Below are 14573 nucleotides of genomic sequence, written 5' to 3'. Positions count from 1 at the left end.
AAAAGATATTCCCAAAATGGCACTTGTAAAAGCCACTTCAACTTCTGGTCTATTTCCCTTCAAAAACTGAATATGCTCTCCTTCCTTTAAATTCCCTTCAAGTACTAAGTATTTTCTTATGATACCTCTATGTAATGCTTTGTACTGTTCTTGTTTATTTGTCATGTCCAATCCTCCCTGTCCTAAGCTTCTGTATAGAAAGGATTATATTAAGTTCTGTTGTATCTATACAAGACTTCGCATATAGCAAAAGCAGGAATTCATTACTTTCTGCAAAATCTAGTGAAGGTTAAAAACAGGATATAATTGTGATACTCTGGTTTACTACATTATTTAACTCTTTAAGAAAATAGACCTCTGAGTAATATTCAAAAGTAGTTTCAGGTTTCGTTTTCCACAAAGAACAAATTATCTGAACTTCTTCATATATGGATTACATTAAAAATAGCTACTCTGGGGTGCCTGGGTTGCTCAGTCACCCAGGTGGTTTCAGCTTGGGTCATGATCTCAGGGTCCTGGGAGCTAGCCCCACAAGGGCTCCCTGTTCTGTGGGGAGCCTGCTTCTCCCTGTCCCTCTGCCTGTTGCTCCTCCTCCTTATGCTCTGTCAAATCTTTTTGTTTGTTTTAAAAAATTGTATTTATTTATTAGACAGAAAAAGACAGAGGAGAGAGGGAACAAGTGCGGGAGTGGGAGAGGAAGAAGTAGGCTTCCCACCGAGCAGGGAGCCTGATGTGGGGTTCCATTACAATATTTGTGGAGTAGTAAGTTTATTTAATTTTGGGGTGCAGTGAATCAGACCCATTTGGTTCTTATTCAAGGCTATAATCTCCAACTTAATCTTTTAAGGGTAATAAAATTATTTCAGCCTTCTCACGCTACTTAGTGGCTTCATTTCATAATCTGTTCAGAATGTGGCAAGGAAAGGTATGCTGCTTATTGGGTTTCCAAAATGATTTCAGTAACAGGCACTGTCATGTCTTGACTATACTGCAACTATACTTTGCAAGTACACAGTACTGCAAGTATACTTCACTATGTATTGACTAAAAATGATTCAAATGTAGGGATGCTCTATTTTCTCTAGGTTTTGATTTTGTAAGTTAAAAGAGTCAACTAGATCCACAAATTTACTAAGGCAAACAGCAGCCTCCTCTCCTCATTTTCCCTTATCCAAAGTCCCCCACTTTCAATTCTTCTGGCTGACTCTTTTTATCTACCTCTGTATTTTTTTTTTATATATTTTTATTTTTTTATTTGACAGACAGAGATCACAAGTAGGCAGAGAGGTAGGCAGAGACAGAGAAGGAAGCAGGCTTCCCGCTGAGCAGAGAGCCTGATGTGGGGCTCGATCCCAGGACCCTGAGATCGTGACCTAAGCCGAAGGCAGAGGCTTAACCCGCTGAGCCACCCAGGCGTCCCACCTCTATATTTTTAAGTAAAGATTTGTATTGCTGTATCTTGAGTTTGCAGTTTTAGGTGATGTCTATTCATTTTCTATTATGGAAGGTAAGAATTTAGCTCTATCTCCTATCACATGCATTCACACTGTATCCTTCCAATGTAGTGATAGCACAATTTTGGTTATATTAGTGTGCTATTCATAGCTGAGTCATAAAATATAAGGATATATTCTTTGCTGTACAACTTTTTATTAAAGTTGGTAATTATTTTATTCTTTTCCTTTGCTTAGGTCCCTACTGATAATTCTATTCTAAACTCGCTACCAGTTGTTTAAACAACTCAACATATTTATGTTCACATCAGGTTTACCAACTTATCTTCCTGAACATAAAGGTTTTTTTTTTTTTTGTTTTTGTTTTTAAAGATTTTACTATTTACCTGAGAGAGAGAGAGAGCGTGCGCGAATGTGAGAGAGAGCATGAGTGGGGAGGATAGGGAGAAGCGGGCTTCCCACTGAGCATGGAGCCTAATGTGGGGCTCAATCCCAGGACTCTGAAATCATGACCTGAGCTGAAGGCAGATGCTTAACTGACTGAGCCACCCAGGTGCCCCATGAATATAAGGTTTTATAATTTGCTCTAATCTGTAATGGCTGGCTTGGTAATAGGCAACTAGCCATTTACCATGTTGTAATTTAAAGGTTAAAAATGTTCCTTAATTCCATCAAAGTTTGGAACCTGTATCTTTTAAGATAACATTCAAGGAAAGAAAGCAGTAAAAACCCTTTTCTTTCCTTCATGCTCGTTCTTTAAAAAAGTAAACTCTACTCCCAACATGGGGCTCAAACTCATGACCCTGAGATCAAGAGTCACATGCTCAGGGACGCCTGGGTGGCTCAGAGGGTTGGGCCTCTGCCTTGGGCTCAGGTCATGATCTCAGGGTCCTGGGATCAAGTCCCACATCGGGATCTCTGCTCAGCAGGGAGCCTGCTTCCTCCTCCACCTCTCTCTGCCTGCTGCTCTGCCTACTTGTGATCTCTCTCTGTCCATGAATAAATAAAAATCTTAAAAAAAAAAAAAAAAAGAGTCACACGCTCCACCGACTGAGCCAGCCAGGTGTCCCACTCTTCATGCTTTTAAAACCAGAAGCCCCTACATTGCCAACTGTCATTTTACCACATTCAGATAGAACAGTCATAATTTTACAAGGAAACCAATCTCTTGTTATGGGTTTAAAGAGTTCAGTTAATGCAATTTTACTTTAAGATTCTTTAAAAAAATATTATTTATTTATTTTTGAGAGAGAAAGAGAGTGTGTGAGTGCGTGCGACAACGTGAGAGGGAACAAAAGCAGAGGGAGTGGGAGGAGAAGCAGGCTTCCCGAGGAGTAGGAAGCCCAGTGTGGGGCTCGAACCTGGGATCATGCCTTGAGCCGAAGGGAGATGCCTAACAACTCAGCCACCCAGGCACCTGAAGGTAAGTTTTAATAAAATGTATTCATTTTAAGAGATGCTTTTAGTGTAAAATGTCACAGTAATTCAGAAATGTAAGCAGGATATAGACAGAATTCTACTCTGCCTTGTAAGATGCAAACCATGAAAATTCCAATGTATGTTAACAGAACTCCAAAAGCAGAGATTTTTTTTTTTTTTAAAAGATTTTATTTATTTGAGAGACAGTAGGGGGAAGGGACAGAGGAAAAGGGAGAGGAGTTCCCTACTGAGCAAGGAGCCCAATGCTGGGCTCAATCCCGGGACCCTAAGATTATGACCTGGGCCGAAGGAAGACACTTAGACTGAGCCACCCAGGAGCCACCTAGGTGTCCCAAGCCCTTATTTTAAATATAGAAGAAGCTCTTAGCAATTTGGTATCTTTTGATAGAGACAGAAATGATTTTTCTGGGGTCATCCAATAAAATGTTTTCCCCAAGTAACTGAAGGTTCTCATAAGCCCAGCTAATGATCTTCTCTAAGGTGATCAGATCTAGTGGCATGAACAGAACATGAAAAGGAAACACCCCCACAGTATTATTTTCAGAGAAATAACACAGGCACAAGAAGTAAATGTGAGCAAAAATGTACACTAATGTGCAATTTTTAACCTCTAAAACTTATGCTTCCTATTTAAGTGAGACTATCCAAAGCAAAGGAAAATGAGAGAGAGGCAGCGACATTTCAGTATAGATAATCTGTTATCTGTCAATCTGTCATGTGTTAAATTCATAAATTTAGAATGTCTCCAAAATTTTATAGCAATTTGGCACTGCTATGGCATTCTAATTATATTTTACAAAAATAACACTCTGCAATAGATTCAATATTAAACAAAGATTCTGGGAACTTGTGAACACTGATAGAAAAATTGTTTTTAGGAATGAGACTGGCATTGTCATTATGTGAAAGAAAGAAAAAAAGAAAGAATCCCCATCTTTTAAAGATGCATGCTAAAATATTTACAGATGAGATGATGATGTCCAGGATTTGCTTCCAAACAATCTAGAGAGTAGAGAAGACAGTAAAGAGTGGTTAAGTATAGATGAAATAAAACTGGCCATGAATTGATAGCTGTTGAAGATGGGGATTCATTCACTATACTATTCTCTTTTTCACGTATGTTAGAAAAATTCTGTAAAACAAAATACATTAAAAATTAGGGATTAAAAACCACACTGTGGGGGAAAAAAACAAGACAAAACTATGGAGACACAGTAAGGGGCACAGATTTGAGGAAATCACATAAAACTTAAAGAACAAAGCAATACACAGCCAAGTTTCCAAAGAACATATGGACGAGAAAACACAAGGTCAACAATAACAAAAACCTACATTATGCATACTGAAGTAGAAAAGCAAATCATCACTAGAAAGAAAAAAAAAAAAAAACAAAATAATCTCAGACAAAAACCAAAATGATCTCCTTGTCAGCCACATTTAATGCTAGAAATATAAACATGACTACAAAATGTAGAGGGGAAAAAAGTATAATCAAAATTATGTATATTGGGGTTCCTGGGTGGCTTAGTTGGTCAAAGCGACTGCCTTCAGCTCAGGTCACGATCCTGGAGTCCTGGGATCGAGTCCCACATCGGGCTCCCTGCTCGGCAGGGAGTCCGCCTCTCCTGCTGACTTTTCTCCACTCATGCTCTCTCTCTCATTCTCCCTCTCCCAAATAAATAAATAAAATCTTAAAAAAAAAAAAATTATGTATATTGAGCCAAGTTAAAAAGTAATGGATAGCCATTCTCAAGTGGCAAGAATCCAAGCTACAATACCTGTAAACCATTCTTTTAAAAATAAGCAAATAATAAATGGCTAGATGAGAAAATTCAGCCATACAAAGAATTAATCAAAATAAAAAAGTTCAGCAATGAAGGAATTATTATAAAAGGACTAAAGGTAAACAAATACAGAATAAATACTGACCAATGACTATAGGAATGTAAAAGTTATAAACCTTTATGTAAGACAAGTTAAGAATATAGGGGTGTCTAGGTGGTCCAGTTGTTAAGAGTCTGCCTTTGGCTCAGGTCATGATCCCAGGGTTCTGGGATCGAGCCCCAAATCAGGATCCCTGCTCAGCAGGAAGCCTGCTTCTCCCTCTCCCACTCCCACTGCTTGTGTTCCGTCTCTTGCTGTGTGTCTCCGTCAAATAAATAAATAAAATCTTAAAAAAAAAAAAAAAAAGTTAAGAATATAAGTGATGAGATGGAGACAGGCTGAAATATAAAGTGCTTAATTTCTCATTTTTCACAGGGGAAGTTCATACTTCAAAGTTAAACATGAAGCTAACAATGACAAATGCTAGTCATGCCCTAGTGATGTCCTAGAGGTGTCCTTTATACTTGTGCATGTAGTATTTTTACATAAATAATTTTTTTTTTTTTTTTTAAAGATTTTATTTATTTATTTGACAGAGAGATCACAAGCAGGCAGAGAGGCAGGCAGAGAGAGGAGGAAGCAGGCTCCCTGCTGAGCAGAGAGCCCCATGCGGGGCTCGATCCCAGGACTCTGGGATCATGACCTGAGCCGAAGGCAGCGGCTTAACCCACTGAGCCACCCAGGCGCCCCTAAATAATTCTTTAAAAGAGTATAAAATCTTTTATGATTCATTCTTATGAATTTAGAAATTTAAAGTATCTCAACAGGAGAGAAAAAGGAACAAAAATTCAGAGAATACATATATTTAAAGAAAGTGGACAGTACAGAAACTAGTTTTAAATGTTTATTCTGATATTCTTTGAAGTTCTACAGAAAACAAAGCAGAATTTTAAAAAGATTATCTTCAGTGATGTTATACCAATCATGGGCTGTCAACACAAAGAAGACAAGCTAAAAGAATACCTAAAATGGGAAGAACATTCTACCAAAGGATTTTAAAGGGTTGTGTCACAATACTAAAATAGATGATAGGCCCTAGACATTAGATTTGAATTTTCATCCTTCCCTTACAAATGTGTAATGGCTTTTAAATCTCTATTAATCCTTAATGGGGGTATATATGTATAGCATTGCCTAGAGCTGTTTAAAAACAACTTAAAAGATGTGTAAACCTAAATATATATCTATATATAACCTGTATCAGGAGTGTATGATGAGGAGTAAATTATTATGGTGAATTTGTAAGTGACCATCACCACAGGTCTTTTAAAAATGAGGATGCTTATTCAGGTTAAAATTATCTTGGTACCTCAAATCTCTTTTGTCAATGAGACCAGAGGCATGCAAAAATATGAAACTCTGGGGGGCGCCTGAGTGGCTCAGTAGGTTAAGTCTCAACCTTTGGCTCAGGTCATGATCTCAGGGTCCTGGGATTGAGCCCCACATTGGGCTCTCTGCTCAGTGGGGAGCCTGCTTCTTCCCCCACCACTGCCTGCCTCTCTGCCTACTTGTAATCTCTCTGTCAAATAAATAAATAAAATCTTTAAAAAATATATGATACTCTGGGGCAAAGTCTAAAGGCTACACAGGCAAAGAGATACTAGCATAGTATAGTGCCATTACAAAATAAGAGAGCCAATTAGGAACTATAGCTAATACAGGCCTCTAAGGGAGGGGAGATTTTCAAGATTCTTATGTTTTGACATCCTCCATACCTTTGCCTTCCAGACTATAATACCCATGCTCCCTATTTCTTGGGAAAAAAGAAGTACAATGTGCCATGAAATGTCAATTTCTTTAATTCAGCTGAAGGGGGGCAAGTGGTCATCTCCACTCTGCTTTCTTTTTATTGTATTTATTTATTTTTCCCCCACTCTGCTTTCTTATTGATAGGTCCAAGCTACAGCCTACTTTTTAAATTTTTTATTTTTTTATTTTTTTAAGATTTTATTTATTTATTTGACAGAGATCTCAAGTAGGTGGAGAGGCAGGCAGAGAGAGAGGAGGAAGCAGGCTCCCCGCTGAGCAGAGAGCCCAATGTGGGGCTCGATCCCAGGACCCTGGGATCATGACCCGAGCAGAAGGCTTTAACCCACTGAGCCACCCAGCCACCCCTACTTTTTAAATTTTTTTAAGAGTGAGAGACCACATGAGTGTGCGTAGGGGGTGGGGAGTGGCAGGAGAGGGAGAGAGAGAATCTTTTTTTTTTTTTTTTAAGGATTTTATTTATTCATGAGAGACAGAGAGAGAGAAAGAAGCAGAGGAAGAGGGAGACGCAGAGTTACTGTGCAGCAGGGAGCCCGATGCAGAACTTGATCCCAAGATCCCCAGATCACAACCTGATGACTGAGCCACCAGGCACCCAAGAGAGAGAATCTTAAGCAGACTCTGTGCTAAGTGCAGAGCCTGATGTAGGCTCAATTTCATGACCCTGAGATCATGACCTGAGCAGAATCCAGGAGTTGGACGCTTAACCAAATAAAATGTAGGCATACCCCAAGCCTACATTTTAAGTGAACTGTTCTTCTCAGGTTGCAATTACCCCAGGAATATGATGGTACTAGATGGTTAAAACTATTTAGGTCTAATCAGAACCTCATAGAGGAGTACTCCCTCCTGGTCTAGTTTAGTTTTTGTTTTTTTTTTTTTAAGATTTTATTTATTTATTTGACAGACAGAGATCATAAGTAGGCAGAGAGGCAGGCAGAGAGAGAGAGAGAAGGAAGCAGGCTCCCTGCCAAGCAGAGAGCCTGATGCGGGGCTCGATCACAGGATCCTGGGATCATGACCTGAGCCAAAGGCAGAGGTTTTAACCCACTGAGCCACCCAGGCGCCCCATGGTCTAGTTTAGTTTTAAAAAAGGATTCTACATTAAGGTTTTAGGTACAAACAACAAAAATTAAAAAGTTTCCTTCATTAACTGACAATCTGTATATGTGAATCCAACAATCCCCTGTTGCCTGATTCATACAAGAGCAATAAAACTTCACCACAAGGAGGTTTCAGAAAAGTTAAAAAAAAAAAAAAGAATTAAAAAACAAAAACAAAACAAAACAAAAACCCAAAAAACCCCAAAACTTCAGCACAATCCTGTCTGGCCACCACACCATCACCTCCTTGCCCATCTCTAACTCCTTAACAAAATATGTTGCCGAAGTTGTAATAGGACTTGAAAATTGCCTCAATGAAAATTAGCCATTAAATGAAAAGAATACCTGAACAGACGCCAAAGAGCATTATTTTGAAATAGTGGCCTAAAAGAGCTAAAAAAGTTGCATCTCTTGAAACTTGTGTAAAATGACATAATAGTACTTAAAATATAGTATCATCCATAAACATGCCTAATTAATCACTGTGTTGAGTTTTAGAACCGATATTACCATTATATCTCTTACTAAAATTCTGCCAAAAAAAATTTTAAGAGGAATAAAACGGAAGTCAAACTTATAATGAAACCATTAATTCTCAAACTGTAGCCTACAAAACAGCCTGCATTCAACTCAATTATGGTGCTTATTAAAGATGCATATCCTGGTCCCCATTATATTATATTACATTATATTTACTCAATCTGGGTGATTTTTTTATCCCTCAAGATTTCATTCATTTATTTGACAGAGAAAGAAGAGAAAGAGAGAAGCACAAGCAGGGGGAGCAGCAGGAACAGGGAGAGGGAGAAGTAGCTCCCTGCTGAGCAGAGAGCCTGACATGGGGCTCCATCCCAGGACCCTGGGATCACGACCTAAGATGAAGGTAGATACTTAACTGACTGAGCCACTCAGGTACCCCTAATCTGGGTGACTTTCATGCACAATGACATTTGAGAACTACTGGATTAGATTTTACTGCCGTCAAAGATTACACCAATCCCCTAAGGACTCCATCTTCTCTACATGCACATAATATTAGATTCATGAATTTACAGAATATTGCATATTGATTTTAAAATGTGCTGAAATTTCTTTTAAACCTATATTTTTTAATTCACCTAGTTTGGTGATGAGAAAATCCAGCAACTTATTTGAAATTTAACTGATAAGGAGCACTTGGCTGGCTTAGGTGGTAGAACATGTGACTCTTGATCTCTGGATTTTGAGTTGGAGCCCCCCAACAGGTATCCAGAGATTACTTAAAAATAATTATCTTTTAATAAAAAAGGACAAAAGAAAGAAGAAATTAAACTGATATTAAGTCCGTTTTTCTATTAAGAATAAATGTTCTTACCATGCCATGATCAAATGTGAACACACCAACATCACGTCCATGATGGATATGATTCCGTCTAATAATTGGGTTTCCATGATTTTTAACCCAAATCCCAGCTAAAGCATTATTGGAAATTTCATTATCCTCATATATTCCCTACAACAATTAATCAGAAGTAGGTATTAGCAGAACTTAAAAAAAACTTTTAGAAAGAAAAAACCCATAAAAGTTAAAAATACCTGTGCATGATCTGTTATATAAAGTCCAACATTTTCACAGTCACTGATGTTACAGTGTTTGATAGTGGGACATGCTCCTTGACCACTAACACATACTGCAGAGCCAACTGTAAGAAAAATTATTTATTTAAAAACCTACTGGGCAACAACACAATGACTCATTTTATAATAAAACATAAGGGAAACACACTAACCTGTACATGTACTTCGGATAATACAGTGATCAATAATAGGGCTACAGTTTACCGTAATCTCTAAGCAGTGGTGTGCATTATGGTGTTGAGCAGATTTGTCGTCAGGATTAAACTGAAAAGTAGAAATTTTGTTTGAAACTCTGTATGAACCACTGCCTTAAATGGTCTCAACATATATATTCTAACTCTTAAAATTCCTTACCCTTATTGTCATATATCCAACATAAGCATCCTCAGAACCTTCCATAAAGACGAAGGTTGAATCTCTAGTGTTTTCAATAATAACTTTATCTGCTACTTTTCCAGGTGCTGTGGGGAAGATATTTTAAAACATATTTATTTTTTTTTAAATCACATTATTTATCAGATGAAATTCAAATAAAATTCAATTTTGGGGGAAAGATTTTATTTAATTATTTGACAGAGAGAGAGTGAGCGAGCGTGAGAGAGAGGGCACACGAACACGAGTGGGGTAGGGAGATGCAGACTCCCGGCTGAGCAGAGAGCTGGATGTGGGGCTTGATCCCAAAACCCTGGGATCATGACCTGAGCCGAAGGGAGCCGCTTAATGACTGAGTCACCCAAGCACCCCTAAAATTCAATTTTTTAATCAGTAAAAATACTCTGTCATAAAACTAATAATGCATGGGGTGCCTGGATGGCTCAGTGGGTTAAAGCCTCTGCCTTCTGCTCAGGTCATGATCCCAGGGTATGGGATTGAGCCCCGCTCAGGTGCTCTGCTCAGCAGGGAGGGAGCCTGCTTCCTCCTCTCTCTCTGTCTGCTTCTCTGCCTACTTGTGATCTGTCTGTCAAATAAATAAAATCTTTAAAAAGAAAAAAAAAAACTAATAATACAGAAACTTTTTTATTGTTTTTAAGGCTGGGTACTTTTTTGAGGGGGAATTATTTTCATTTTTTAAGAAAAATTTCAACTGAACTATAGTTGACATATTAGCTTTAGGTGTAGAACATAGCAACTTGACAACTGTATACATTACAAAATGCTCACTATGGTTAAGTCTCTGTCACCATTCAAATTTATTATTATTTTTTAAAGATTTATTTACTTAAGAGACAAAGAAAGAGAACATGTGCAAGTGGGGAGGGGGCAGAGAGAAGAAGAGAATCCTCAAGCAGACTCCCTGCTGGGCTCAGAGCCCCAAGGATCCTGAGGATCATGGCCTGAGCCAAAATCAAGAGTCAGACACCAACCAAGTAAAGCACCCGGGCACCCTATTATTATAATATTACTGATTATATTCCCCATGCTATACATTTCATCCTGTGACATTTATCTTATAACTGCAAGTTTGCACTTCTTAATCCCCTTCACCTTTTTTGCCCATCTGCCCACCCATCTCCCTCCTGCAAACCACCTATATGTTCTGTATGAGTCAGTTTCTTTTTCATCGTTGTTTGATTTCTAGATTCAACATATAAGTGAAATCCCTTGCTATTTCTTTCTCTACGTTGTTTTATTTAGCATGATATGAAGAGGGAGCTTTTAAAAAATAATTAGTACTGAGTAGGTAAGAATAATGACCATTTTATGAGGTAACTATGTTTCACTGGCTTCACTACAGGCAGTCATATTTAATGTGGGTATTCTTTGACTACCATTATACTCAAATTCATGTATAACTATATATTTTTAAAGATTTTATTTATTTATTTAACAGAGAGATAGAGAGCACAAGTAGGCAGAGCAGCAGGCAGAGAGAGAGTGGGGAAGCAGGCTCCCCGCTGAGCAGAGAGCCTGATGCAGGGCTCGATCTGGGATCATGACCCGAGTCAAAGGCAGAGGCTTAACCCACTGAGGCACCCAGGCACCCCAACAATACTTCTAATAATGTTTAAACTTCTAATAGTATTTTTTATCAAATACAATGACATAATAAAAAATGGTTTCTTATGGAAACAAAATCACTTCCAGCAGCACCAGAAAAAGATGAGTGGGTAGAGAAAGAGAGAAATATCCTAATTTCAACTTATTTTCAATACTGGCCTTGATTTGGAAATCTGATAATTGATTTGGAAATTTGATACTACAAATCACTAAGCAAGATTTTCTATACCCTTTTTCCCTTTTCTCTGTGGTGGAAATGGGGGAAGGAAGCAGAAGGGGCAGTAAATGCAAATTTTAATAGCAAATAATAATTACTAGCTATCTTAAAATGGTCCACATACTGTGTCCTTAAAAAAATCAATACAAATCTTGAAATGACTGATCAGTGCTCAACAACTATTTCATTACATTTATTCTTAGAAACTTGACTACAAAAATAGCTTTGAGGGGTGCCTGGGTGGCTCAGTGGGTTGGGCCTCTGCCTTTGGCTCAGGTCATGATCTCAGGGTCCTGGGATCGTGCCCCACATCAGGCTCTCTGCTAGGCGTGGAGCCTGCTTCCCCCTCTCTCTGCCTGCCTCTCTGCCTACTTGTGATCTCTGTCAAGTAAATAAATAAAATCTTAAAAAAAAAAAAAAAAAAAAAAAAGCTTTGAGCCACTATGAAAAAATTTACCAAGGACATCTGTTTCATTAAAAACAGCAATAGAAACAGTAACCATATTTATTTTCAAATGACAGATAAAACAAGTAACTTTCTTTCCTTACTGAATAACTAAGGCATTGGACAAACTACAGACATCAAGATACACATGTTAAAAAAACAAAAAGAAACTGAGGTGTCTGGGTGCTTCAGTCAGGCGTCCAACTCTTGATTTTGGCTCAGGTCATGATCTTAGGGTTGTGAGATCAATCCCCTACTTCAGATTCTCTCTCTCTCCCTCTACCCCCCCAACCATCTCTCTCTCTCTCAAAACAAAAAGAAAAAAAAATAAGATACATCTGTAATTTCTGAACCCTCACTTTTTTTGAACCCTCATGTTTTCACTGCAAGAGGTAATAGTCCTATTCTTTTTTAACCATAAAGCTATTATCAATGTTCACCTGGATTTTAAGCCCATTTAAAAAACCCATCATGTAAAAAATACATTAAAATTTTAATGACAATGCATTTCAGTATACCTGCACCAATCATGGTGATTGGAGATTCAATATATATCCATTCATCAGTGTATATTCCAGAATGAACAAAGATAAGTCCATCAAAATGAGCTTCTTGTACCCCACCAAGGGCATCTTCAATTGTATCATAATACTAGAAAAAAATAAAAGTGTCAGTACAGAACTGAAAGATTACCATTTTAAGTCTTATAAAAATACAAATCAAACATACCAACATATTTTCTCTTCCTTTATATCTTGCAGGATTACTGTAGAAATGTTCAGCAAATCCTGGCTTTACATGTGCACCTTTATACTAAAATGTCAAAACAAAAACAAAAACAAAAACAAAAAACAAAAAAACCAGAAACAAACATTGACTACTAATGTAAACATATTCTAAATTAATACTGTATATTTTTTATTAAATATTGAAAACAATTATCAATTATTCTAATATTCTGTTGCATAGTGCAATTTAAAATCTGAAACAGCTTATGACTTTAATATCCAGTAAGAAAGGATAAAGTTTGTTAATCTCAGCACTACTGATATTTTGGGACAGTAATTCTTTGTTGGGGGCTGTTCTGTGCATCACTGTAAGATGTTTAGCAGCATCCCTGGCCTCTACCCACTAGATACCAGTAGAATCCTCTTCTCCAGTTGTGACAACCAAAAATGTCTCCAGACATTGCCAAATGTCCCCTGTGGAGCAAAATCACCCCCAGTTGAGAACTACTCATAAAGGACCATATAAAAATTAAAACAACTACTGAACACTAATAATTTAAGAAAAGGTTCAAACAGACCCATAAAAAGTCTAACTGCTCTCAGGCTACTGATGCTTACTGCCACTGCTTAAATTATTAATAAATACATTAGTAGTGAAAGAATTGTTGAACATTTTGTTGACTGGTAACTATTTTCACTGGCCTGAAACTTATTCTTGAGTTTAAATTCATTTTTTTTAAAAGAAACTTTTATTTATGAATATAAATCAGTATTTTCTATTTATACTTCATACCAACTGCTGGAAACTCTCTTTCCAGGGATTTGGGTGTTCATATTCTTCTGGATTAATCTGGTAGAATTTGCCAGGTTCAGGATGCATCATAGGACGAGTATATTCAAAAACTTCCATGTATAATCGTTTCCTGTAGGAGGAAAGGAATGAAAGATTTCTTCATAAAAAGCACTTTAAACAACTAAAAAAATTATCTGATGCTTCAAAAACATTTAAGAATCTAAAAAGCCAAAATTTTAACTGTAAAATAGTTTTTTGCTAAAAACAATGTAACTACATATAATAAAAAATAGTCCATTCCCAAAATAAAGTGTCAATTCTTCAAAATTTATTTAGGGGGGAAAAAAGGCCACCCATACTGTGAAAGGCTCATACACAGTTATTATTAAAAGGATGGCTTTCGATAGAATACTCTGAACTCTTCATATATATGTATTTTTAAAGATTTTATTTATTTATTTGAGAGAGACAGTGAGAGAGAGCATGAGAGGGGAAAAGGTCAGAGGGAGGAGAAGCAGACTCTCCGAGGAGCTGGGAGCCTGATACATAACTCAATCCCCGGACTCCCGGATCATGACCTAAGCTGAAGGCAGCTGCTTAACCAACTGAGCCACCCAGGCCCCCAACTCTTCATGTATCTTCAGTTCATTTACATCCTATTATCAAAAACCATTAAATCTCAGAAATGTAGTCACAGGAACTATTATCACTTCCTGTACAAAACAGTGTTTCCTTCCAGTCTTGTTATCTATAGATAGTTTCATTTATTAGAGTTGTGATTATATAACATCTAAAATGTTGTATTCTGCTCTTTTCAAAAACTTTTTTAGAACACAGCATTTTCCCATGTTACTAACAACTCTGTAAAAATTATTGTTAAATGCCTTTATTACCACCCTTCAAGTAGAAATTACATTGTTAGTACATTCCCTTATTGCTGGACATTTAGATTATTTATAATTTTCCCCCACTAATAACCATGCTATTATAAAAAATTTGTACGTAAGGCAAAAAAATTTCCAAAAGTGGAGTAATGTGGGTCAAAGGGCATGCATATTTTAAGGTTCATGAATACAACTGTCAAGCTATTTGTCAAGCTATTTTCCAGAAGTGATGTATCAAAATCT

The 14573-nt window shown here is 37.3% G+C and overlaps 1 protein-coding gene across 1 annotated transcript in view; it reads right to left on the bottom strand.

Annotated features, from left to right (window-relative positions):
* FBXO11 (F-box protein 11) overlaps nt 1–14573 on the bottom strand; it is an 89063-nt gene that overhangs the window by 11516 nt on the left and 62974 nt on the right. Inside the window, exons 5-11 of the mRNA XM_032877846.1 lie at nt 13447–13576; nt 12655–12738; nt 12444–12576; nt 9620–9726; nt 9418–9529; nt 9224–9330; nt 9003–9140 (exon numbers count right to left, since the gene is read on the bottom strand). Coding sequence (XP_032733737.1) covers nt 9003–9140; nt 9224–9330; nt 9418–9529; nt 9620–9726; nt 12444–12576; nt 12655–12738; nt 13447–13576 — 811 coding nt within the window. The remainder of the gene's footprint in view (nt 1–9002; nt 9141–9223; nt 9331–9417; nt 9530–9619; nt 9727–12443; nt 12577–12654; nt 12739–13446; nt 13577–14573) is intronic.

Source organism: Lontra canadensis, unplaced genomic scaffold (assembly GCF_010015895.1).
Source record: "Lontra canadensis isolate GAN:19392208 unplaced genomic scaffold, GSC_riverotter_1.0 scaffold61, whole genome shotgun sequence".
Taxonomy (NCBI): domain Eukaryota; kingdom Metazoa; phylum Chordata; class Mammalia; order Carnivora; family Mustelidae; genus Lontra; species Lontra canadensis.
The sequence above is the reverse complement of the archived record's forward strand: the minus strand, read 5'-3'. Positions and strand labels throughout refer to the sequence as shown.